This window comes from Nyctereutes procyonoides, unplaced genomic scaffold, assembly GCF_905146905.1.
Source record: "Nyctereutes procyonoides isolate TBG_1078 unplaced genomic scaffold, NYPRO_anot_genome, whole genome shotgun sequence".
NCBI lineage: Eukaryota > Metazoa > Chordata > Mammalia > Carnivora > Canidae > Nyctereutes > Nyctereutes procyonoides.
Genome location: NW_026575125.1, coordinates 73,152,434 through 73,177,027, shown reverse-complemented (window position 1 = coordinate 73,177,027; position 24,594 = coordinate 73,152,434). Strand labels below are relative to the sequence as shown.

General features: G+C 42.1%; 4 protein-coding genes across 5 annotated transcripts in view; 2 read left to right on the top strand and 2 right to left on the bottom strand.

Moving 5' to 3' along the window:
- Positions 1-222: 222 nt before the first annotated feature.
- On the bottom strand, positions 223-6,296 carry HNRNPH2 (heterogeneous nuclear ribonucleoprotein H2). 2 transcript variants are annotated; one of them, XM_055339122.1, is made up of 2 exons: positions 6,181-6,296; positions 223-2,437 (listed from the first exon to the last, which is right to left on the bottom strand). In XM_055339122.1, exon 2 carries the CDS (start codon positions 2,382-2,384, stop codon positions 1,035-1,037), a length of 1,350 nt encoding a protein of 449 aa, XP_055195097.1. In that variant the 5' UTR covers positions 2,385-2,437; positions 6,181-6,296; the 3' UTR covers positions 223-1,034. The 2 variants fall into 2 exon arrangements, with proteins under 2 accessions (XP_055195097.1, XP_055195098.1); XM_055339123.1 differs by having other exon boundaries at positions 6,193-6,288.
- A 178-nt stretch (positions 6,297-6,474) lies between these two features.
- On the top strand, positions 6,475-14,370 carry GLA (galactosidase alpha). Its single transcript, XM_055339165.1, has 7 exons — positions 6,475-6,787; positions 9,459-9,633; positions 10,596-10,773; positions 11,365-11,456; positions 12,912-13,073; positions 13,461-13,658; positions 14,040-14,370. The coding sequence occupies exons 1-7, from the start codon at positions 6,594-6,596 to the stop codon at positions 14,301-14,303; spliced, it is 1,263 nt and encodes a 420-aa protein (XP_055195140.1). The 5' UTR covers positions 6,475-6,593; the 3' UTR covers positions 14,304-14,370.
- A 2,233-nt stretch (positions 14,371-16,603) lies between these two features.
- RPL36A (ribosomal protein L36a) lies at positions 16,604-22,444 on the bottom strand. The gene is made up of 6 exons (XM_055338063.1): positions 22,420-22,444; positions 19,367-19,647; positions 18,843-18,948; positions 18,376-18,443; positions 16,956-17,078; positions 16,604-16,671 (listed from the first exon to the last, which is right to left on the bottom strand). The coding sequence occupies exons 1-6, from the start codon at positions 22,442-22,444 to the stop codon at positions 16,651-16,653; spliced, it is 624 nt and encodes a 207-aa protein (XP_055194038.1). The 3' UTR covers positions 16,604-16,650.
- Positions 22,445-23,284: 840 nt separating this feature from the next.
- Positions 23,285-24,594, top strand: part of BTK (Bruton tyrosine kinase) — a 32,228-nt gene continuing 30,918 nt past the window's right edge. Inside the window, exon 1 of the mRNA XM_055339064.1 lies at positions 23,285-23,398. The gene's annotated coding sequence lies outside the window, so the exon portion shown is untranslated. The remainder of the gene's footprint in view (positions 23,399-24,594) is intronic.

Here is a 24,594-nt window from a genome sequence, read left to right as displayed (position 1 = left end):
GGTTCATATGATGGAACATTTTTTAAAAAAATCAAGCTGTTGGGGTGCCTGGGTAGCTCAGTTAAATGTCTGCCTTCAGCTTAGGTCATGATCTCAGTGGCCCGGGATTGAGCCCTGCATCCAGCTCTTGGCTCAGCGGCAAATCTGCTTTTCCTTCTTTGATCTCTCTGCCTCTCTCTCTCAAATAAATAAAATTTTTAAAAGAAATCAAGCTGCACAAGATTTTTCATTTTTAAAAGGAAGATTTATTTAACAAGTTTCACTTAGTACAATACATCTAATGGAAATCACAATACAAGGAAAGGTTTAAATCAAAGTCTCAGAATCTCATACAAACAACATGACCAAACTCCTAAAGTATTGGTATTACATCTCAAAATTGTCCCAGATCTTTAAAAAAGTAAAAGTGTACACTCACGTGCCTTATACAGGATATTAAACCAAAAAGCTAGAATTAACAAACATGCCAAATGTTTTCACTTTGAATCGTAGACACAGCTCCTATATTTGAGTTTTACAGAAAAGCATGTTTCTCAACATGCATCCAAAGTTTTCAAGGTATTGTGGTATAAGAGCAACATTTAACATAAGTGAAACTGCTTTAACCTAAATAATGCTTACTGCTTAGGTATACTCCTACAATGTAACTAACTTGAGGAAAGCTGAAAATTGTTTTAACAGTTATGGTCAATACTGAACGTTGTTATTACACCCTAGATGAATGTTTCAGTGTTCAAAATTACTGAGCTTAAAGTTGTAAAACCTTGACTTCCACTTTACAGTAAGCATGAATCACAAGCCTGTAATGCAAAACTGTTAAACTTAATTTTTGTTTTCTTTAAAAAAAGGAAAGAACGAAAGAAGAAAGAAGAAAGAAAGAAAGAAAGAAAGAAAGGAGGAAGCTGACCAAGAGTGATCAGAATCAGTATTTCCCATTTACCAATCATACTGGATATACTAGACATCCCTCCCATTCTACAACTCCCATAAATGCAGAGATTTTATTTTTGTAATAGCTGTTTAATATTGTTTACTTAAGCGAGGTTTGACTGATAGTCACTGGAGTTTTCCTGCAGGACTTGGTCATATCCACTCATACTGCTCTGACCACCGTACCCACCTCCATAACCCCCGCTTAGCTGCTGGCTGGCAGGGCCCCCATAACTAGACTGGTTGGATAAGCCCATTCCTCCCATCATTTGACTACCATATGCACCACCACTTGCCCCTGCTGTAGAATTCAAAAAGAGTTCTACATAGCTGTGATCATAAGCACCCCCACTTGTTCCTGCAGTAGAATTCAAGAAGAGCTCCACGTATCTGTGTTGCATATTAGCTTTGTCTTTTGCCATAGCTGCCACAGCATCTTCATGGGTAGCAAATTCAACATCTGCCTCACCAGTAACTCGGCCATCGGGTCCAATTTCAATGTGCACTCTCATGGGGTTAAGAGGTGAGAAAAAATTGTAAATATCATTCTCAGTGGCTCTGTAAGGTAATCCCCTCATGTGTACACAGTGCCCTGTGGTGCTCTGGAAACTGGACCCACCATCTCCATATCTATGGTCAGACATCCCTGAAAAACAGTAATTGAGGTCTCTTCCAAATCTATCAGACCCAAAGCCATAGCCATCATTATAGCCACCATAGTCATCATAGCCTCCATACCCTCCACCATAGGCACCACGCCTCATCCTTTCAAACCCAGTCCCTCTGCCAATACTATTATACCCTCTGCCAGCCCCTGGCCTATCATAAGGACCTGGCCGCTGCATAGCCATGAGCTTTCGCGGGGGGTCGTAGTGGGTTCGGACTTCAGCTCGGCTACTCTTGAAGATTTCAATGTACCTATGCCCTATTCTTTCCTTGTGTTTCTTTAAGGCCTTTTCAGCTATCTCCTGTGAAGCAAACTGCACAAAGGCCTCCCCAGTGCTCCGCCCCTGAAAGTCCACCGGCAGTGTCATCCCATTTGGCACAATTTCCAACCCTGAAAAGAACTGAACAATCTCTTCCTTGCTACAGCCAAATGGGAGTCCTCTAAGCCGGACGAAGCCATCGTTGGCAGTATCAGGACTATTCGGACCTGTATGCTTCAACACCCAATCCATTTCAACACTGTTGGACTTGAACACTTCAACGTATCTGTGTCCCATGGTTTCTCTGTCCTTCTTCAATGCCAATTTCACTTCATCTTCGGATTCAAGTTCGACAAACGCTTCACCACTTGGTCTGCCTTCTCTGGTATAGATGAAACGAATACCTGATGTGCCGTTTTGGATCTTGCAATCAGAGAAGAAGCGCATCACTTCATCAGCTGAGCAGGACCAGGGTAGGCCCCTGACCTTCACCACGAACCCCTCCCTGCCTTCCGTGCTCAGCATCATGATGATTGTTGGGCTCTTGGTGGCAAGCTTGGCTCAATGCAGGTTCAGTGTAGCTAAAAAAAAATTAGAAGACTATTGTCATGGAAAAATGTTCACAATATAGTAAGAGAAAAAAGCAAACCAATAATATAAAACTCACACGGATAGCTTTGTTCTAAAATACTCATATAAATAAAAAGACTGCACCAAATTTTTAATTCATTCATCCAACGATTATTTACTCAATACCTATTATGTGTTGAATACTGTTAATAGTGGTTATTTCTGGGCAGTAGGCTTATGGGAACTTTTTTATTAAAGGAGTATTTTCTTTGGACATTTCTATGTTTTAGGTTTTCTATATTGAACATATATTAACATCATAGAACATAAAAGGCATAAAAAATCAGCAGCAAAATCACTGGAAGATGTGAACAAATAGGAGATAGCTATACCTGATTACATAAAAATGAAAAACTTCATTACATCAAAGGTAAGATTAAACAGAATTAAAAGACAATACACTTGAGAGGACACAACAGTACATTAATATCCTTATATAATGAACTCATGCCAATTAATAAAATCAAGGAAATATTAAGGCCTAAGCAATAAGTGGGAAAAAGACATTAAGGGTGATCATACATTCATTTTATATTTTTCAACTGGCAAGTCCAGTACTTGGCTTTGGTATACAAGGATCAATAAACCAAGAAAGGGTTTATAGTCCTACAGGGGCATTATACGTCTTTACTAAAGGCAAAAGGGCAAATAAACATTATTCCTGCTATGACGAAATTCTGTGTAGCGTGAAAAGGTGGTATAAAACAGGGACTAGTTGGTCAATTCTAACACTTGGCACAGAATTGTTTAAACAGACTCACCAGTTCAAGGATCCACAAATAAATTTTTAAAAATTACGATGGAGCGTAAAATAGGATGAGCCCAGGCAAGAGGTTAAAGCTGGCAAGGTAGAGAGTAAGATCCCAAAGTCCTTACTTGATAGACAAACGTTAAGAGTCTTCTAAGGGTTTTAAAACAGGGGAGTGAGGTAGGGGACTGAGGGTAAGGGAGTGGGTAAGGGAGTGGGTAAGGGAGTGAGGGGAGGAAAGTGAGGTAACCAGAGCCTTTTCAAATAATAGATCACCCTGGCAACAGTGTGGAACTCAAACAGAGGGGGCTGGTGTGACACAAGCAGGATCAGTTATAACCCCAGCCTCTTTGTGGCATAAAGGATTTCACCTAAGGCAACAGCAGTTTTAAAAAAGAAAGGACAGCCCCTGGGTGGCTCAGTTGGTTAAGCAGCTGCCTTTGGCTCAGGTCCTGATCTCAGGGTCCCGGGGATTGAGTCAAGACATCCTGGAGCTCACTGCTCAGTGGGAAGTCTACTTCTCCCTCTCCCTCTGTTCCCCCCCCCCACTTGTGCGTGGGCTCTCTTTCAAATAAATATTTTTAGAAATAAATAAATAAAAAAGAAAGGAAGGATGTGATCTACACATTGAAAGCAGTGGACTCTGCAGGACGTGATAACAGATTAAATACAGGAGGAATACAGATGTGAGGATATAGGAGAGTTGTCTGAGAAATGTTCAAACTTCATCAATTGTCAGAAATCGAAATTAAAACCAGAATTAATCAACATTTTTCACCTACCAAGACAGTGAAAATTAAACAGTAAGGATAAGCCAATGCTAATATTCAGGGTTCACAACCACTCCTAGAGGAGTGAAAGTAGATACAGTACTTCTGGAAAGCAATCTGGAAACATGTACCATGCCTTCTGATATAGTAAATCCATTTCAGATTATGTGCCCTAAAGAGATGATCTGAAATTCAGACAAAGATTTATGAAGCTATATATTCTTCAAAAGGTATTTTATTAAAGAGTATTACACAATTTTAAAATTACATAAATATTTAACAACATGAAGAACTACATATGCTATAATCTCATGAACCAGGATCACAGATGCTTTATAATCTCAACTATGTAAAAAATATATATGTTTACATATTGTTTGACCCTGCTAAAATTCCTTCCAGAAACTGGTCAACAGAAATACTCACAAATGTTCACTGCTATTGCACTGTTACTAATGGCAGAAAATTAGAAACCTAACAATTCATCAATAGGTGAAAAGCTGAATAAATTACAGTATACTTTATCCTTAAAATGGAATCCTCCAGGCCTGAGTAGCTCAGTCAGTTAAGCATCTGCCTTTGGCTCAGGTCATGATCCCAGGGTTCTGGGATTGAGTCGTGCCATCAGGCTCCTTGCTCAGCGAGGAGTCTGCTTCTTCTTCTCCTTCTCCCTCTATCTCTTCCCCCTGCTCGTGCTCTTTCTCTCACTCTCTCTCAAATACATAAAATCTTAAAAAAAGAAAATGGAATTCTATGCTGCATTTAAGAAAAAAGATCTGCTGTAATCTAGATTTCCAAAATGTATTAAATAGAATATGCATAGTGTGATCCTATTTTAAAATATAAGCATGCAAGTATATATGTATGTAAATGCATAGAAGATCTGAAAGTATATAATACAAATTTGTTTTCTGAGAAAGCAGGAACTGGGGGAGGTAGACTGAAGTAGATTTTCACAATTTACTCCATATACTTCTTTATAATTTTAATTTTTAAAAATCACTGTAATTGAAACAAAATAGGAATGCATCAAATGTTAATAGTGATTTCTCTGAGTGGCAGGTTTATGGCTTTTTAAATGTCATTTTTTCAATTTCTTGTGCATTCTTAATTTTCTATACAGATTAATTTTATTTCAGCAAAAAATTTTACATATTTTTTATAAAGTTTTCTAACTTTGTATATGTGCATGGCTTATCTGACATGGTCCTCTTGGAAAGAAAGTACAAAGTTTAAATAACTGCCATAAAACTACACTGAGGATTCAACCAACATTTACTAATTGCTTATTATATGCCTGGCACACTGCATCCTCAAATAATAGTCTCCATATAAACCATCTTTAGGGGTGAGATTTATGGGCTGGTCTTTAGCATGCCCTATCTCTTGGATGACCAATCCCATTTCATGTCCCTGTAGCACTCCAGAAATTAACATCTCTTCTGTAGTGGAAGGGAGATTCTGCTTCACTACTGAATCTCCTGGGAAGGCCACCAGAACTAAGTTGCTGAAGTAGGAACTAGGATTCCATTTGTGGGTTAAGAAATTGTGTATTTATATGTGTGTTATACGCATACTTTTTATACACCAAAATGCTGAGTAGTTATCTCCTGGTGAGGAACTGCATGTATTTTTTAAATTTATACTATACTGTTATTTTTTGAATGTTCAAAACTAGGTGTAGGTTGTTATTATAAGTAGAAAAATAAGCGTTATTTAAATATTCAATTCAGTAAAAACATTTATTGGGCGCCTCGGTCAGGCACGCAGTGTTTGCCTAGATGTGACTCTACAGATAAATTCACTTGGTGCGTCCCCCTACAATCAGTGGGGACTAAGTGCCTGAATGGATGGACGAGCACTCCGGCCACTAGTCTCAATATTTGTTTTTCCTAACCCAAGGACGTGGTTTTCAAGCGTTTTCACCTCACAGTTTCTCTTAAGGGTCCCCTGAGACCCACCCAGACAGACTGATATACAGAAACACATACACAGTCACGAACGTCCACCATTTCCCCACCAGGCGCAGCAAAGGCGGCTTCCCGGCACTGAGATGGGGGAGGGGGAGCGGGGGAGGGGAAAGCAGGGAACGAAAAAGGCGGAGGCGGCCCGCGGATCCTGCTTTGGTCTTCATCATCACCACCCTCGGGTCCCCAGTTCCCACCCACACACCAACCTCTAACGATACCGGACAATTTTCCTCCTTCTTCCCTCAAACGGCTATAGCGAGACGGTAGACGACGACCAGAACTACTTCTGCTCACGTAAGCGGCTGATCACGTGACCACCTACGTCATGTGAGATCTCGGTCACGTGAGCAACTCTCGGCTTAGACTCGGGATCTCTTAAGTGCCGCACTTCCTTCTGGTATGGAAACAGGGAGGGCCAATATCAAGAAAGAAAGCGTGTGGTTGGTTGCAGTGCGCCTTATGTGACTGATCATTGGTTTGCCTCTGGGGATCACCGTCCCAGTTGCCCGAGAAACAGTAACGTCGTTATTTAATAACTCACCGCTGATTGGTCCGCCCCTAAAGTTAAATTTAAAAGCCCAGATTACCAGTAGAAATTTAACACTGCATTACGGTGACAATGAAGCTGAAGAACCAGTTGCTGCAGCCGTGCTTCCTACTGGCACTTCGCTTCCTGGCCCTGGTTCTCTGGAGCTTCCCTGGGGCCAGGGCCCTGGACAATGGCTTGGCGTTGACCCCTACCATGGGCTGGCTGCACTGGGAGCGTTTCATGTGCAACGTTGACTGCCAAGAAGAGCCAGATTCCTGTATCAGGTATGAGAGATACTGAGTACTCCCTTGCGTTCGCCTTTCCGTGTGTTCGTCTGTCTCTGTTTGGGGGAATAGAGGGTCTCAGAGGGAACATTTGACCCTGACGCACAGCTCCCCTGTTAATGCTGCTTTTTTATCCTCAGCAAACTGCCCTGGTTGGCAACTAGCCCCAAACTTTCTCTGGCGTGACCCCTTCTATGGTAGGAGTCGGGTCAGCAGCCTCTGCTTCTCTGTCTGTGCCGGATCACCCAACTAGGGACTTTATCCATTCACCATCCAGTCCTATTCAGACTCCTCTAGTGAACTGCTGTTATATCCCTGCCAGGCACTGTTAGTGACCACAGCTGGGGTGAGTAGGAGAGACAGAGGACTGAGCCACGTGCAATTTCTTCTGCTTTTTGGGTGAGGAGTTCCTTGGCTGTAACTGGAGGGAGTTTAGAGGAACCATGGAGTGTCTGAGATATCCCCACCCCTCACTCTTTTGAGTGTGGCATCTGGCTCGAAGGTTGACCTGGAGGAACTTTACAAAGGTTTCCTCCTATCCAAATGTGGAGTGTTCCGTAAGCGGAAATGGCATAAAGTAACTACGGAATTACAATTAATTTATATGGAAACATTTCAGGCATTCCCAGACTCGAAGAATAACCTCTCTTGTTTGTTTTTTTTTTTTAAGATTGATTGATTGATGAGAGAGAGAGAGAGAGAGGAGAGAGAGAGAGAGAGAGGCAGGCTCCATGCCGGGAGCCCGACGCGGGACTGATCCCCGTAACCCCAGGATCACACCCTGGGCCAAAGGCAGGCGGCAAACCACCGAGCCACCCAGGGATCCCCCCTCTCTTGGTTCTGATGCACGAAATAAATGGAGATAAATTACAGATGCTCACAGACACAGTTCAAAGCTGTGGTGGTTTAATGCTGAGGAATGTAGTTCCGAACACATATTTCCTTTTGCCTTTTCCTTTTTTTCCCTAAGTAGTGGTTGGCTTATTTTTATATCTGATAATAAAACTAATGCATAATCATTGCAAAAAAATGTAGACAGTAGAGTATAATGGAACTAAAGTTTTCGTGGCACAGAATAAGCACTTCACAAATTCAAATCATATGTATATAATTTATTTAAGCAATCTCCTGTTGATAGCTATCAAGCTCTTCCATTTTTTTATTCTTGTGAAGCTGTGTTAACCATCCTTATATATCATAAGATTCTTGCCTTAGAAGTATAATTACTGGATCCAAAGGTATGCCCATTTTGTTACATATAAAACTATCCTCCCCAAAAGTCTTACAAATGCACATTCCCAAGAACAGTGTATGAGAATGTCTATTTCCCCACACGCTGGCCAACACTGCATTTTTGTTATTCCTTTAAAATAACAACAACAACAACAACAAAAACTTTGTCAATATGGTGTTTTTATTTCCACTTACTGTTTTTTAATTGAAATGTTTTGAGTTTGGTTTTGGGGTTGTGTGTGTGTGTATGTTTGGTCTATCATATTATGAATATGGTGACTTATGTTGGTTTTGCACGAATGTGTCAAAAACATCAATTTTTTCTTTTAGATTTCTGGCTCTGGCATCATGCTAAGAAAGTCTTTACCTGAAAATAATATAGTCATCTACATTTTCTAGTGGTATTTTTATGGATTTTTAAAATTTTTAAATCTTTAATCCATCTGGACTTTATTTGCCTGTAAGGAATGCCACGTTTAATATATAGTAAATTCCTGGGGCACCTGGGTGGCTCAGTTGGTTAAGTATCTGCCTTCGGTTCAGGCCATGATCCCAGGGTCCTGGGATCTCTGCTCAGCGGGGAGCCTGACTGTCCCTCTCTGTCTACCCCTCTGCCTGCTTGTGTGCGCACATGTGCTCTCTCTCTCTCAAATAAATAAGTTAAATATTTTAAAACTATGTATATACTAAATTCCATGGTACCAGATGGCTGGAAAGATCTCTTTCAGAACTTTGTCTTTAATTCCATTGATTTGTGTATTCTAATGCTATTGTACTATACTAGCTTCATTTATCTTTTGTAGAATGTTCATATGTTTTCTCTTAGGTGAACTTTTGAATCATGTTGCCAGCTTCCTTAAAAAGTCCTTTTGGGGTTTGTTCAGGGTTTTATTAAATGTATAAGGAAAAAAATGTATAAGGGACGCCATTAAGAAAAATGTATAAAGGTGTGTTTTAATATTGAGTTTTCTTATTCCAGAGCAAAATAATGTCTCTCCACTTACTGAAATCATTTGAGAACATTATAGTTTTATTCATATGGATTCTGCACATGTCTTAAATTTATCTCTAGGTATTTTAGGTTTTTCTGTTGCTTTTTTGGTTGCTCTTGTGATTGGTATCTTTTTTTTTTTCCAAACAGGTTATCGTTGATATTTAAGGAAGCTGTTGATTATAGTAACCTTGTAGTTTCTTACTTCACTCAACTTTCTTCTTCTAATTACCTTTTCAATTTCATGTATTTCCCATTCCTAATTGTTTGAGGTACTTAGCGTGGAAGTATTCAGGCAGGGAGGAATAAAAAAGGGCCCAGTCCATTTTACCTTACACTGATTGCCACTGAACTGGGCAGTAACTGGGTTGAAACAAATTGCAACACCCCAAGATGCCTAATCATTTGTTTAATGAATTGCAATTATTCTTGGAATTTCTCTTTCAGTGAGAAGCTCTTCATGCAGATGGCAGAACTCATGCACTCAGATGGCTGGAAGGATGCAGGTTATAAGTACCTCTGCATTGATGACTGTTGGATGGCTCCCAAAAGAGATTCAAAAGGCAGACTTCAGGCCGACCCTAAACGCTTTCCTAATGGGATCCAAAGCCTTGCTAATTATGTGAGTTTATAGATTATTCTCTTTCATTCAGGAGACTGTAAGTACTTTTGGACTGCAGCTTGTTCAGAAAAACTGAGAAAGTAAAATAGCTACTATTATCTATCAAATTGTAAGGCTTATCAGGTGGAATTTTCATTCCATTAGCAGACCTTTATTTTGCAATAGCTTTTGAGGCCCATCTGAGAGAAGTTCTCCTTTTGCTGAAACCACTGAGTTCTCTAGGAGGAAGAAGGAACTTGGTTCTTGACATGCGTGCATATATTTCCATATGTTTTAAGCAGCTATTACAATTGTAGTATAACTAGAAGATAGAAGGAATATATTCTGGAACTTACAGAGTAATACAGCTGGACGCTTAGGTAAAGGCCATGAAGACAGATTTATTCAGTACTACTGCTATAGGGAAAAAGCCAAACTCAATTTCAAATACAACATAGACAAGTGGGGTTTTATAGTCAATGAGCAGACTTGGGGTCAGTGGATGGAAATTACCAAGAGGAGACATCAAGGGCAAGAGGATTCTTGCTAAAGGCAGGCCAAGGGTAGGGGATAAGGAACTTGATCAGTTATCAGGAGTAGGGAGATGATTTGGCAGGATTCTTGCTGAAACAACATGAGGCCCACTTGAGGGCACAGAGGAGCCAAAGGTATGGTCATGGTGAGAGTCTCTTTCCAGATAATTGTGTCATTGCTATGAAAAGGTAACTTTTAGGATCCCACCAGAAAAAGATGAGAGTGATAGCTTTCCCTTTAGTTCAGTATCATAGCTTAGGTGTATAGTTTGAATTCAGCAGAATTGGAGACTTTGTCTCCCAGGTAACTCACCCGGATAATTTTAGAGGTTTGTGGAAAAAAGTCCCTGATGCCTAGTGAAATATACTTGTCTGTGCCCACAGCCTGGAGTGGTTCTCTCTACTTCATGGTTGCCCTTCTGTTGGGGTGATCCTTTCCTCTCATTTCAGGTCCATAGCAAAGGACTGAAGCTAGGAATTTATGCAGATGTTGGAAATAAAACCTGTGCTGGCTTTCCTGGGAGTTTTGGACACTATGACATTGATGCCAAGACCTTTGCTGACTGGGGAGTAGATCTGCTGAAATTTGACGGTTGTTACTGTGACAGCGTGGAACATTTGGAAAATGGTACGTTTCATTCAAGAGATACAGCCATGAGCAAAAGGAGGAACTTGGAGTCCAGGGTAACTGGAGCATCCAAAGAGCTAATCTTCACATTTTAAATGTTCAGTCATAGTACTGGAAATAATTATTCTCTATGTGCCAGAGCTCCTACCTCTTCTTTTCTTTCAGCTCTCCATGCATTCATTCATGCATGCATATAAAATTCATGCATGCCTAATCATGGCTCATACTGTGCACATTTCATTCAAGAGGGCTCTGAGTTCATTACAAATAGTTATTGTAACCTTCCAGAACATCTCTTGGGAAAGCATCTGGAATGTCAGTCACAGAAAAAGAGCATCTTCATTCCTGCCTTTCCTCAGTATATGCACCATCCCACACTGCCTCCTCAGAACAATCCCAACAGTCTGGGAGGTACTAAACACAATTTAATAACGGAGCACCCACCTATCTCTGCTGCTGGTTAAAATATAACCGTGGCCCTTCCAGGCAGCATCTTTTTTTTTTTTCCTCAGGCAGCGTCTTTCTAAAATACATAACACCAGCTGGAAATTCCCTTCTTTCCCTCATTTTCCCCATTGTTTTCTCATACAGGTTATAAGCGTATGTCCCTGGCCCTGAACAGGACTGGCAGAAGCATTGTGTATTCCTGTGAGTGGCCCCTTTATATGTGGCCTTTTCGTGAGGTGAGCTAGTGAGCACAGAATCCAGTAGAGCTTTGCTGATAGATTTTTCAGAACCTGAGAACAAAGGATTGCCTTCAAAGTCCAATCTTAACAGTCTCATCCTACCATCCCTCTCAGGATCTAACTACTTCTCACCATTTCCACTGCTATAATTGGATTCTAAGCTACCATCACCTGGGACCTCAGTCATCTTTGATTCTAACCTTTGTCTCATAGTACACAACCCATCCACCAGTAATCGTATCAGTACAATCTACAAAATACATCCCGAATCAGCCCACTTATTTCTGTCTCTGTTGCACCCACCCTGGTCTTCCAAGCCACCCTCATTTCCACCCAGACTACATCATCAGCCTAGTCTGCTTCCACTGTCCTAACCATCCATTTTCGGAGCAGCATCACAGTGATCTTGTTAAAATGTAAATCCTATCACTCCCCTGCTTTAAAAAGCATTAGCTGGCTTCCCCAGGCACTTGGAATAAAAGCAGACTCCATTGACCCAGACCTGGCCTGCCTCCACCCACCTATTACTCTTTCCATGGCTGCACTGGGTTTTCTATCTGTCCCTCAGACTGGCAAGTCTGCTGCTGCCTCGAGGACTTTACACTTTTGTTTTTTCACCTAGTACATTCTTCCTCCAGGATTTTTAAATTGCTGCATCCTTCTACACATTGAAGTCCCAAATCGAATGCCACATATTCGGACAGCTCTTCTCTACTGTAAAATAGCCCTCTGTTTATTCCTTATCACATTGATCTGAATTTCCTTTTAAGAGCTTAGCACTGTATGGAATTATTTGTTGACTGACTTATTGTCTGTCTACCCCACTAGAATGTAAGCTCCAGGAGGGCAGGGACCTTGTCTGACTTTATCACTGTCTCTCTAGCTTATGGTAAGTGTTGAATAATTACTTATAGAATGAATCTCTGTCATTCCCTTCTAATCTCTGCAAAATGCTATTCCCTCTTTCTCAACATTGTAAACCTGATACTCTACCTCCCTATCTACAAACTTGTATTCATTCCGTTAATAAATTATGTGCCTAGGATTCAGATTACCTTATCCTATGCTTGTATGTCCTATGTAATTTTGCAGCTTTTATTTTTACTAATAAGGATCATTTTAGTTATTTTTGATTACAAAAACGATACATATCCATTTTAGCAAAGTGTGAAAATCCAGTAAGTTGTCAAAAAAATTAAAGTCTTCCATAATCTCAATACTTAGTTACCCTTTGGTAAATTTCTAGCACAAACAGTATTAAAGCCATTTTAGTAGCGATTTTAATTTAGATGGCCTACTTCTGAAGCTGACTTCTTACAATGAAATTCCATTATGATCAGGATTTAGCTCTTCTCATAGAGACCTTTAATCTGTAAACTACAACTTGACTGTTTTTGTCTTGCAAGAATGTTAGGAGGAAAGTAAACAGAAGAGTAATGTCTGTTTCCACAGCCCAATTACACAGAAATCCGACAGTACTGCAATCACTGGAGAAATTTTCAGGATGTTTATGATTCTTGGCAAAGTATAAAGAGTATCTTGGCCTGGACATCTTCTAACCAGAAGAGAATTGTTCATGTTGCAGGACCAGGGGGTTGGAACGACCCAGATATGGTAAGAATCTGAGCCCTCCTTGCTCAGGCCCCTGCACTGGACCTGTTTCCTATTTGATTTTTCAAGGGAAAATTCTTGGGACACCTGGGTGGCTCAGTTGGTTAAGTATCTGCCTTTGGCTCAGGTCACAATCCCAGGGTCCTGGGATCAAGCCCCACATTGGGCTCCCTGCTCAGCGGGGAGCCTGCTTCTCCCTTTCCCACTCTCCTTTGCTTGTGCTTGCTCTGTCAAATAAATATTTTTTTAAAAAAAGGTAAAATTCCTGGAAGCAGGCCTTATCTGAGAGTACTCAGAGCAAGATGCCATAGAAAGTGGCTCCTCTGCATCTAGGCAACATTAAAAGTGTTTCATTTTTTTAATTTAAATTCTTGCTTTTCTTTGTCCCAGCTAGTGATTGGTAACTTTGGCCTCAGCTGGGATCAGCAGGTAACTCAGATGGCCCTGTGGGCTATCATGGCTGCTCCATTACTCATGTCCAATGACCTCCGGCAAATCAGCCCTCAAGCCAAAGCCCTCCTTCAGAATAAGGATGTAATTGCCATCAACCAAGACCCCTTGGGCAAGCAGGGGTACCGGCTTAGAAAGGTACAGTAAATAAGGTTCTATGGGAGAAAATAGGAATTGGCCAGTAACATATTCTCTTGCCCTCTTGTTTTTACAGTTCATCCAAATGTTTGTGTGTTTAAGATGGAATGGCTTTGTGCTCAAGTACCACCATTGCCCTAGGCCCAAATCTGTTACATAAGAGGATGTACACTCATCTTTTGAGAATATTTACTTTTAATCTTCAAATCATAATCAGCAATGAGGCTCCTTTTTTGCTATTACTTTATTTCTAAAGCATGCTGTAGGATTTTAATTTTTCCTGGAAGTGCTCAATAGTTCTGACAATAACACTGAATGCCACTACTAAGGCAGCTTCCTGTTACCAAGTTGTCACACCTATTTTCTTGGCTTACTTTTCAGGAAGACAACATCGAGGTATGGGAACGCCCACTCACGGACCTAGCATGGGCTGTGGCTATGGTAAACCTGCAGGAGATTGGTGGACCTCGTTTTCATACCATCTCTCTTGCTTCCCTGGGTCAGGGGATGGCCTGTGTTCCTGACTGCACGATCACACAGCTCCTGCCTGTGAAGAGCAAGCTTGGGTTTTATGAATGGACTTCAGATTTAAAAATTAAGATAAATCCCACAGGCACTGTTTTACTTCGGCTGGCAGCAAACTAAACTACACTAAGTAAAGTCTTTTTTAAATATATATTTTGTTGGGGCCCCAGTGTGGCTCATCAGTTAAGTGTTCTGACTCTTGGTCTCGGCTCAGGTCTTTCAGGTTCCTGAGCTTCAGCCCCTACTTCAAAAGGAAAAAATGGTGTATTTTGTTGCCAGTGACTACCCCACTGGTGTCTCCCTTTTCTTCCACTCCACTTCAGCCATCCCTCTCTCCTTCAATAAAATTTTCCAGTGGAGCTTTATAAAAATTTCTTAAGGTACCCTTAGTATTTTGGGGAAAAGCTTTTGAAACAAATATGACTGATAACAAACAGGTATAACTTATTGGGCACTTTTGTATGTGCCAGGCACTGTTCTAGATGCAGGAGTATAGGGACCCATTTGAATCCTTAACAACCGAGGCAGGTACAATCCACTATAAACTGCTAGCAGGATTTCAGCCCAGACTTTTAACCCTTACACTGCCACCTACTGAGGTGCCTGGATGTCACTGCTTACAATCTTAGCCCGAAGGGAAGATTAAAACAAATCTACTGTAATTGAAGGGCAAAAAATACCCCAGCAGGAATGACTTCCAGAGGCTACCCAATGGCCCACATTACTGAATTTTTATGGAACCATCTTGTCAAGAAACACTCCACCACTTAAGTTTTCATATCCTAAGGTTGCTTTCAATCTAGATCCAACAAATGCAGATGGCTTACATTGACCAGTGATAGCTGATCTCTGGCCTGAACACCCTCTCCCCTTTAAGTTGCCTCCTCTCCAGGATGTGATGATGCCATGACCTTCAGATTGGGTTATGTGGGATTGGATCACTTGGTGGGGGGGGGGGGGGGAGTGTGCAGAGGCAGACTGAGAACCCCAGGGGGGCTCCATGCCCAGGGAAAACTGACACAGGGCTCAATCTCACAACCCAGAGATCATGACCTGAGCAAAAATTGAGTCACTTAAAAAGCCACCCAGGCAACCTGGGAATGGATCATTTTAAAGGAATTTCCAGGCATTACAGTTCCCTCCTTTTCCTACAATTGATTTGCCTGCGAACCAATCTGTAGTCAGTTTCAAGCCTGCTCATCACCTTTTCCCACTTGACCAAAAGCAGCAGCTCACTCATCCTGAATGTACAACAGCGCATAATTAGCAGGGGACAAAGGCCCTCAAAATACAAAGTGCGTGCTGTAACAATTCCTTTGCCTGTCAGGTGATTACCAATTATCTTCAATAAAATTGGAAGAGTAATCAGTTGCTAAAACTGACAAACCCAGGCTAATCACCCACAGAAACAAGGTAATTTTGGAAGAAAACCGTTCCATCTCACTGACATACTTCCAGTTACCAAAGTGTATCACTTATGTGCTTTGCCTCCAGTTTTTCTGCACAATATGAAAAGCTGAACAAAATCAAGGATACAAAGAGGAAAAGGATGTAATAAAGTTTCCAACTAGGAGACATCTTTAAAAAACAAGATAATCCCTGTTAAATTCTGCCGGGCAGCTTAATTCACTAGAAATTATATCTTCTGCAGTTATTTCAAGATGAAAATTTAGGTCTACTTTAAAATTTGAAGGGGGGGGGGCTGGGTGGCTAAGTGGTTAGGCACCTGCCTTTGGCTGAGGTAGTGATCCTGGGGTCCTGGAATCGAGTCCCATGATCAGTCTCCCCATGGGGAGTCTGCTTCTCCCTCTGCCCATGTCTCTCATGAATAAATAAATCTTTAAAAGATAAAATTTGAGTTGGCAAGTCAAAATTTTTGAGCAAGTTAGAAGTCTGAGAACATAATGTAGTATGTAGTCTGCATAGAAAAGTGGGCCTAAATTCCTCATTAAGTGATTGGAATAGCAAGAATGTAAGAGAAATTCCTTCACTCTTGGTAAACCTTACATTCACTATGGATATAACTGTTACCATGGAACTCTACTCAGGTCCCATGATAACCTTTGCTTAAATAACCTAAGTGCCAAATTGGAAAATCAAAATGTTTGATGGGACTTCAACCAGTTCAAATCCAATCAAAAATGAGTCAAGTAGGGCAGCCCCGGTGGCCCAGCGGTTTAGCACCGCCTTTGGCCTCGGGTGTGATCCTGGAGACCTGGGATTGAGTCCCATGTCGGGCTCCCCGCATGGAGCCTGCTTCCCCCTCTGCCTGTGTTTCTGCCTCTGTGTCTGTCATGAATAAATAAACAAAATCTTAAAAAAAAGTACCCAGAAGAATCAAGTATAAATTGCCCCACAAGGGGAATTTGATGGCAGTAGTTTATTTCCCTCTTAAAAAGACCAACTGCAACCAAATGAAGTGAACGTAACATCAAGATTTTATTGCCTTCATAACAAAATATGAAGTTTAGAACTGGATCACTTGGCCCTGTAATGGAACAGAAAAAAAATTAAGTTTTTTTTTCTTTTATAATGTTGCAAAGAACATCTACCCTCTCAAGTACATGGTCTATCCCCCTAAAGGGTTCACCATCTTTGAATTAAGTCAAGTCTCCTCATGCCAAAACCAACACCAAAAACCTCATACCTTTAGCTATGGCTCTAGTTATCTGAAGAGCATTACCCCATTTCAGATTCCACCATCAGTAAATGGAGAGAAATATTCAACTCTCCCAATAGAAATGATTGCACCTTCCACCCGAAATTATATACCTTTCTCTTCTTATCTCCTCCCAGTTCAAAATGCTTGCATCTCTTAATAGCCAGCATTCTCTTCGATCTGCAGTTGGGCTCAACACATTCAAGCCTCAGCACAATCTTCTTTGTAGTTTTAGCCTGGAAAAATAGAAGTCAACCCCTTCATAAATCACTGCAGAAAATCCTTTTTCAAAATAGACTGTTGGGTTAAGTACCACTTAAAAGGGAAGCTTTGCAAATGACAGAGTTGTGGCAATTTGTATTTAGCTACAAGGAGAAAATAGAAATGTGAAAATCAGTGAATTTAAGAGAAAACTTAATAGCAAGGGTAGGAGCTTGTCTAACTGCCATCAAATTCCCTATTATCAAACATCCCAAAGTGGAGGTCATCAAGTAGGCATTCGTAAAACCGCCTTGAGCTTGTGGCCTTTCACTAGCTCTACAGCCGTACTCCCCACAACCCAAAATGGGTCAACAAAGTGCATAAAAACAATGAAATAAACACAACTTTCTCATTAAATAGGGTCAGTAACTTAAGATCTATCCATCCTCTGGAGACTACCTAAGTTTGTCTATAATTAATGTCCATTCAACTATATTATTTAACTCAAGGTACACTAATCAACTTTTTAAGCCTACTCCTATCATCAGAATTCTACTTCTGCCTGTTCAGTTCTCAAAAAACCAAAACTTGGGCGGAATCTCCCCACCTTTTAAACAAGTTAGCTGAATGTGAAAAGGCCATCTGCCATTCCTTTTACCACTTTGAGATCCAACCATTTATTTATGGCACCTAAATTAACATTGAAGTTATTCCTTAGTACTTTCTAAAACGATGTTGAATGCTGAGCAAAGCACCAAAAGAAATGCTGTGTTCATAGGAATGCCGTTCCAGGCACTATACATATGCTTAAAGGGATAGCCAGTCACATTTAGGACAGAACAGAAACTCATTTGACCTGGATGAGAATGACAGAACTCAGGAGACCCATGGAAGGCCTAAATGAGGATTTCAAAGAGCTTTAAAACTTCCTGAGACAAGTAGTAGACTGCAGGTTTCCGAACAGAGAAGCAAAGTGAGAGACCAATTCTTACTGCAAGCAAGGGCTGAGGATTCACTAGGGTAGAACGGGGAATAGGGCAAAGGAAAGGATTCACTGGTGTGCTCAAACTTCAGTCCTTAGGAAGGCAGGGAACATTACTTGATATTGCCTCTTCAAAAAGGGAAGAACAAAAATAAAATACTGAGACAGTGCAGTATTGTAGACTAGTCAGACCTGGGTAGTACTCCCAGCTCCACTGCCTACTGGACATGTCACTGCATTAACAGAAAATTTCACTGAAACTATGGAAACAATGTAGAAGTGTGAGATACAGAAAAATGCAAGGTCTTTGCCACAGTAAGTGGGAAGCATGTCAAATAGTAATTACTAACCTTTTTCCGGAAGATCGGCTTAGTCTGCCCACCATAGCCACTCTGCTTCCGGTCATAACGCCGCTTTCCTGGGAGAATGAAGTGGTTTGTTATGATATACCAAAGATAATAAATCACAGCTGCCACATGGAAAACTCACAGGTTTTTCCTTAGGTTTTCCAGCAGAAATATCAATACCCAAGGGTAGGGGGAAGGCACGGGACTGCTCAGATGTTATACTACTACCCGAATGATGCATTAAAAGCAAATTACGGGGCAGCCCGGATGGCTCAGCGGTGTAGCGCCGCCTTCGACCCAGGGCGTGATCCTGGAGACCGGGGATCGAGTCCCACGTCAGGCTCCCTGCATGGAGCCTACTTCTTCTGCCTGTGTCTCTGCCACTCTCTTTCTGTCTCTCATGAATAAATAAATAAAATCTCTAAAAAAAATAAAATAAATAAAACCAAATTACATACAGAATGTCTTACCCTGGGCGTAAAGAGAATCTTTGCCTTTCTTGTATTGTGTCACTTTGTGGGGTTGGTGCTTACCACACTTCTTGCAGAAAGTCCGGCGGGTTTTAGGAACATTCACCTAGTAAAGAAACAGTTCAGAACGAGCAGCGTTATCAGATACCAACTGCACAACGCCCTAAACCACCCAGCTGAAGCTAAGACATCCCAGGAGGGCTCGACGCTCAGACTCCTTTGTTAGCACAGAACACTCGACTAGAAGGTGGTACAGCCACATGTGCTTCCAGTACTGCGGCCTTGTTAGGCCCCAAAATGAAGACAGTGCATATTCCCTCCATTCCCCGCTAGGTCTACCGCTTTGATCCCATCACTTCATTTATTGGCCCCGAAACCCAGTGCCTTCGGGGCCGATCCCGGCAAAATAGGGTTTCATTGATACGAGTCCACGCGTGGGCCTAGAGCCATTCTCGGATGGCATTCGTCAAAATGGGTGAAAAGATTAAACTGGATGTTACCGGGCCCGCTGCCCAAAGTCCTACCATCTTTGCGAGAGCGCTATCGGCACGAAAAGAAGGAGGTAGCGCCGGAAACGGAAGTATATAGGCGGTTTCTGGTCGCTCTTGCTCACGGGAGGCGGCGAGAACGACCATAGAGTCTAAGCCTCCGTGAGTACTGCCCTCTGGCGGCGGAGAGGACTCCTTTCGGAGCCGTGGGCGGGAGCTCAAGGAAGGGCTCTGCCTGAAGGGGATCCTGTCTTGCAATTCCTCGGGTCCTCCAGCTTTGCAGCTTTTCTTCCCTTCATCACTTTTGGCGGACGCCGCTAGGTAGCAGCGTTAAATGAAGGAAGCAGTACTCGTTCTGGATCCTCGGGCGTCTCTGTTCCTATCTCCGAGGGAAGCAAGGAGTAGGATCAAATGGAAGGGCCCTACACACCCATGTTCTTACTGTTTCACTTCAAAGACACTGGGAATATCTGTGACAATGAACTGCTGGTTAACTGAAGGCTTGGAGGGAGCCAGTGCTCTAACTCATTTATCACATGGCTGCTTGGTCCTTTCAACAAATGTTAATTGAATTTCTATTCTGTGTTAGGCGCAGTTCTAGGGTAGGGACACAATAATCGAATAATCACTTTCATAAATATATAATTACAAAGTTCTTTGTAAAATAGGACCAATGGTCAGCATGCAAGCAGCCCCCTGTTACCGAAGGAGCAAGTTGGCTGCACTGGGTTCTGAAAGTGACAATGAAATTGTTCAGCTCGCACAATAGAAAGTATCCAGCAGCTCTTCCCTTCTTTGCATACCTGGCAGAAGGCATGTGCTAGGTTTCAAGAGTATAGCAGAGAAAGACTGCAGGGTACTGAGTATTTAAAATGGATTGTCTCATAAAATTCTCACAGTAATTCTAGGAGGCAGGTGGTACTATTATTCCTATTTCACAGATAGGAAAATTTAGGCCATAAGCTATTCAACATTTTGCCCAATGTTGATAGTATTTAGTGGAGCCAGGATACAAATACAGGTGATCTGACCCCAGAGCCTGGGTTTCTTTACCATTATACAATATGGCTATTGCGGCCTGTAATTATAATAGCTAACGATTATTGAGCACTTAGTATATACCAGGCATGTTCATAAACACCTCATATACTACCTCTTGTAATCCTAACAACCCCATGCAATGTGTACCACTATTAATATTTAACAGGTGAGGAAAGTGAGGCATAACACAGGTGGTTATTTCGTGCAGCTGGAATTTCATCCCAGGTATTTCTAGCACCATAGTCTTGCACCTAACCATGACATCACACAGGGAAAGCAGGGGCATCTGCAGGGTAGAGGATGATGAAGAGGGAGAATTGAGCAGGAACTCAGGATGGGGTACCAGTGATTAGGGTCTAAGGAACTATGAAAGCCTGAGGTCTCCTGCTTATGTAACTCTCCAGGAATACCCATGGATACAGAGCTGACTCTCTGATCATCCCCTTTTATTTGGATGGTCTCTGGGAAGGAGATAACAAAAACATTGCCCCTACCTGCTACATTCCCTAAAAGTTTCTTTGCCAAACAGCCAGCCCATAGTCTCAGCATTTTCTTCTTCTCATTGGGCCCTTTGGCAGTCTTAATGGTCTTTGAGGAGCTTCTAGAGGTTTTTTTTTTTTCCTTGAGGTTTTTGATGTCAGTAACAGGGCCCCTCTTAGTCTAATCAACCTTAGTTCTTTGTATTACACCTTGCGTGATATGGCTTTGGTTTTTATTCCTTTCGCTAATCCTGCCCTCTGTTTTGGACATGCTCCTGCTCATTAATTTTCCCTACCATGAGACACTCAGAACTGAACACAGGAGTCTAGATATGGCCTGACCTTGCAGAGTAGGTGGCCTATTCACTCTCCTTCTAGATATCTTACTTTTTTAAAGATTTTATTTATTTATTCATGAAAGACACACAGAGAGAGGCAGAGACACAGGCAGAGGGAGAAGCAGGCTCTGCAGGGAGCCCGATGTGGGACTCCATCCTGGGACTCTAGGATCACGCCCTGCGCCAAAGGCAGACACTCAACCCCTGAGCCACCCAGACATCCCGATATCTTACTTCTACGAGGAAGCCTAATATCACCTTGGATTTTCTGGCAGCCATGTTACTGACATGACATGACGTTTCTTTTTATTACTATCATCAAAAACCTCTGAAGCATTTTCACAAATGCTACTGCTATCCCACTACTGCACCTAGAGTCTTTTGAAGTTCGATTTGGTGCCCAATTATGGGACATGACCCTTAGCTCTGGTAAAATAAACTTGAAGTTGGCTTATCACACCAAGTGATCGAGATCTTCTTGCAAATCGATTACTCTGGTTCTGTCATCCACTCTAGCTCCCAAGAGCCTTGCACCATTCACAGATTAGCTAGGCTACTTTCTGTATCTTTCTCAAAGTTCATTAGTAAAAATGTTGAACAGGATACCACCAAAAACAAAACCATATAGTACGTTGGGAAACTTTTGCGGTGACACTCAGCCATTTATTTGCACTATTTGGGTGCAGCCCTTCTATTATCTAGACAAGTGTGTCAAGGAAATGCTCATGGGCAGACGGTTTATTTTATTTTATTTTGGGGGGGGCAGATGGTTTAAAAAATGGCCTCAGTTTATTTTACCCTATCCCTTGTCCCACTCCTTCTTATCCAGATTCCCCACTGTATGCCTATCAATTTCGTCTCCATCCCAAGATGGATCTTGAGAAGGGACAGGCCATGTGACAACAGGTAGCATCTGATTGAAGGAGAGAGAAAGAGAAAGTCTGTGATGAATGCTCAAGTGACTACAGCATGTTGAGAGGTGACTAGTAAAAGGATATACGTTGTCAATAAAATAGGGAGATCATTCAACACTTACTTCCCATCTATCTTGTGCAGATGTGAGGATTAGCCACTCTACCATTCCTACAAAATACTTGTTTAAGAAAATCTTGTTACCTTCAAAATTCTGACAGACTTCTGGTAAGATCTGTGATCTGCTCCTACATTAGGATCCAGCACCCAAGGCAAGTAAATATGGCAGTTCCTGATCTGTCAGGGTGGGCAAACAGACCAGTCAGCAGGGTCTCTGCTGCCATGGGGGTCTGCCACCAGTAATGTCTGCATTTCCTAGGAGAAGCCTCTGAGGGATGATTGTGGCTTAGAACCTGGGCTAGGAAGCAGTTGAGGACACATTCAGGCTTAACACATTTGATCTGATTTAACGATTTACAAGATTAAAGAGAAAGGTGTAAACTAAGAGTTGATCCCTGAGGCCGAATCTGAAATGGAGAAAATTGACATCCACAAAAAATGGGGAAGGGCACAAGTCTTAGTGTGAGCTTACATTCAGACATTTTTATCTGTAGGGGAAAAATGCTTTCTGAGAAAATGACTCAGCAGGGGGAAGTCTTGTCTCTACCTCTCTCGGGCTCTGCACTTTGGGGTCCCTTTTGTGAGTACTCTCCATCGTTTATTATCCCAAATCTCCTCTGCCTTCAAGGACAGGAGACTCTAAAGACACTCTTCCTTACTATACCCTTTGTTTTGTCTTTGCAGGTCTGCATTTCTTGTCTTTCCTAGTAGTTTCCACTTTCTGCTGATTATCCCCACAGTTCTGTAGATATGTGGTCCCATTAGCTCCGGTAGGTCAGCATGATGACCTATCTGCTCACCCCAGCACGATCTAGAGTCTCAATGGCCCCAGTAATGTTGAGCAGGGTTCTTTCAGAGCACATTCAAGATAGTAGTGTCAGAGGTCCCAAGCAAATGAAGGGCGGGGACAGCTGGGGGTTGGGGGGTAGTTTGGGACAGCAGCAGGGAACCAGATACCATGCTACTGAGAAGAAAAAAAAAAGACATTGGTTTAAGTCAGGAAACAAAAAAAGGGAACTGAGTGGCTGTGAAAGGGTGGGGTTTGCTCAAACTGTCCTTCCTCTCTGGACTGTAAGAATATGTCTCCAGGGCCAGTGTCTTCTGAGATCAAGTCACAGCTTCAAAGTCCTGGCATCTCAATGCATCTGGAAAGCTACCTGCATTAAGTCAGGACTGAGGTGGGTCTGGGGCATGGCAGGGGCTGGGCAGCAGCAGCAAATACTTTTCATGGGACTCCTGAAGGCCAGAGGGAAAGCATGGCTGGTGCCATATAGTCTGCTGGCGAAGGACGCTGACAGAGGGTGGGAGTGGAACAAGGCCCTGGAAGTCCTTTCCAATGATCAAAAGGGGATGTAAGGGTTCTTTCGGAATCAGGTCGTGGGAGTGGGGGAGGAGGACAAGGAGAGAAAAAAGTGACATGACGTGACCATCTGAACAGGTAGCAAATGTTGGAAATGGGCACCCCTGCAAAGCCTTGCAGAAAAGTAATATTGTCGATGATAGGAAGATAAAAAAAAAAAAAAAGCCATTTCGTCAAATATTGCTTGAAGACCAAAAAGGTATACTTGTGTCAAGAGGCCTTTCGGAGAAGAAAATCCAAGAGGCAGATTTTGAAAACAGTAAAAGCTCATATGCCGTAATAGGCACTCAACCTTGGTGAACTGGGTACAAGTACAGGCTAACCCTCGGTGTAAGCAACCTGCCTTGGGCTGCATCCAGCCAATGTTGCCAGGAGCAGAGCTGGCTTATTGGAAAGATTGTGTGTGTGCCAACCTCGTGGTAATGTGGGTAAAAGACTGGGCCAGAAGAAAGCAGCCTCAGCCTCAGCCCAGACAGTGTGGCCAACCCCTGAGGTCATGGGGAAGGTTTTTCCTACTACCATTGCCTGCCATGTGCATGGCTTTCTTTTCACTTGTCTTCATCATTTCTCCTCTCCTTTTCTCTTCTCTCCTCCTCTTCATTCCCTCCCTCCTTTCCATCCCCCTCCATCTTTTCCTCCTCCTCCTCCTCTCTCTACCTATATTCCCTCTTCTTATATATACCACCTCCCCTCCCTCTTTTATCTTGTTCATTACTGCATCCCCTGGAACAGTTGGAACTTAATAAATAATCGTTGAATTGCATCGGATTTTTTTTGCCTCTTCCTTCCCCTGTTCTTTTCCCTTTTTCCTTTCCCCCTACTTTTCTAGTACCTTCCCACATAGGATTGTTGTGAGTAGTAACTGTGTTAATATATATGAAACAGTTAAAACAAAGCCTGCCAATAGTTAAGTGCTAATATCTCCATCTTTGCTATTATTTTTATTCTGCCTAAGACTTGCTAGTGTCCCCAAAGGGCCTGCCTAGAGCAAATAGTGTGGCATTCAGAATAAAA

Bases quoted from the DNA above. Each gene is read 5' to 3' on its own strand.
- HNRNPH2 (XM_055339122.1), bottom strand. From the start codon at position 2,384: ATGATGCTGAGCACGGAAGGCAGGGAGGGGTTCGTGGTGAAGGTCAGG.
- GLA (XM_055339165.1), top strand. From the start codon at position 6,594: ATGAAGCTGAAGAACCAGTTGCTGCAGCCGTGCTTCCTACTGGCACTT. The intron at 10,774-11,364 runs GTACGTTTCATT...TTTCTCATACAG, and splicing joins CGTGGAACATTTGGAAAATG to GTTATAAGCGTATGTCCCTG. The intron at 11,457-12,911 runs GTGAGCTAGTGA...CTGTTTCCACAG, and splicing joins ATATGTGGCCTTTTCGTGAG to CCCAATTACACAGAAATCCG.
- RPL36A (XM_055338063.1), bottom strand. From the start codon at position 22,444: ATGGCAGCAGAGACCCTGCTGACTG. The intron at 18,949-19,366 runs GTAGGACTTTGG...TTTCTTTACTAG, and splicing joins ATAGCGCTCTCGCAAAGATG to GTGAATGTTCCTAAAACCCG. The intron at 16,672-16,955 runs GTATATAATTTC...GTTCCATTACAG, and splicing joins GAGGAGATAAGAAGAGAAAG to GGCCAAGTGATCCAGTTCTA.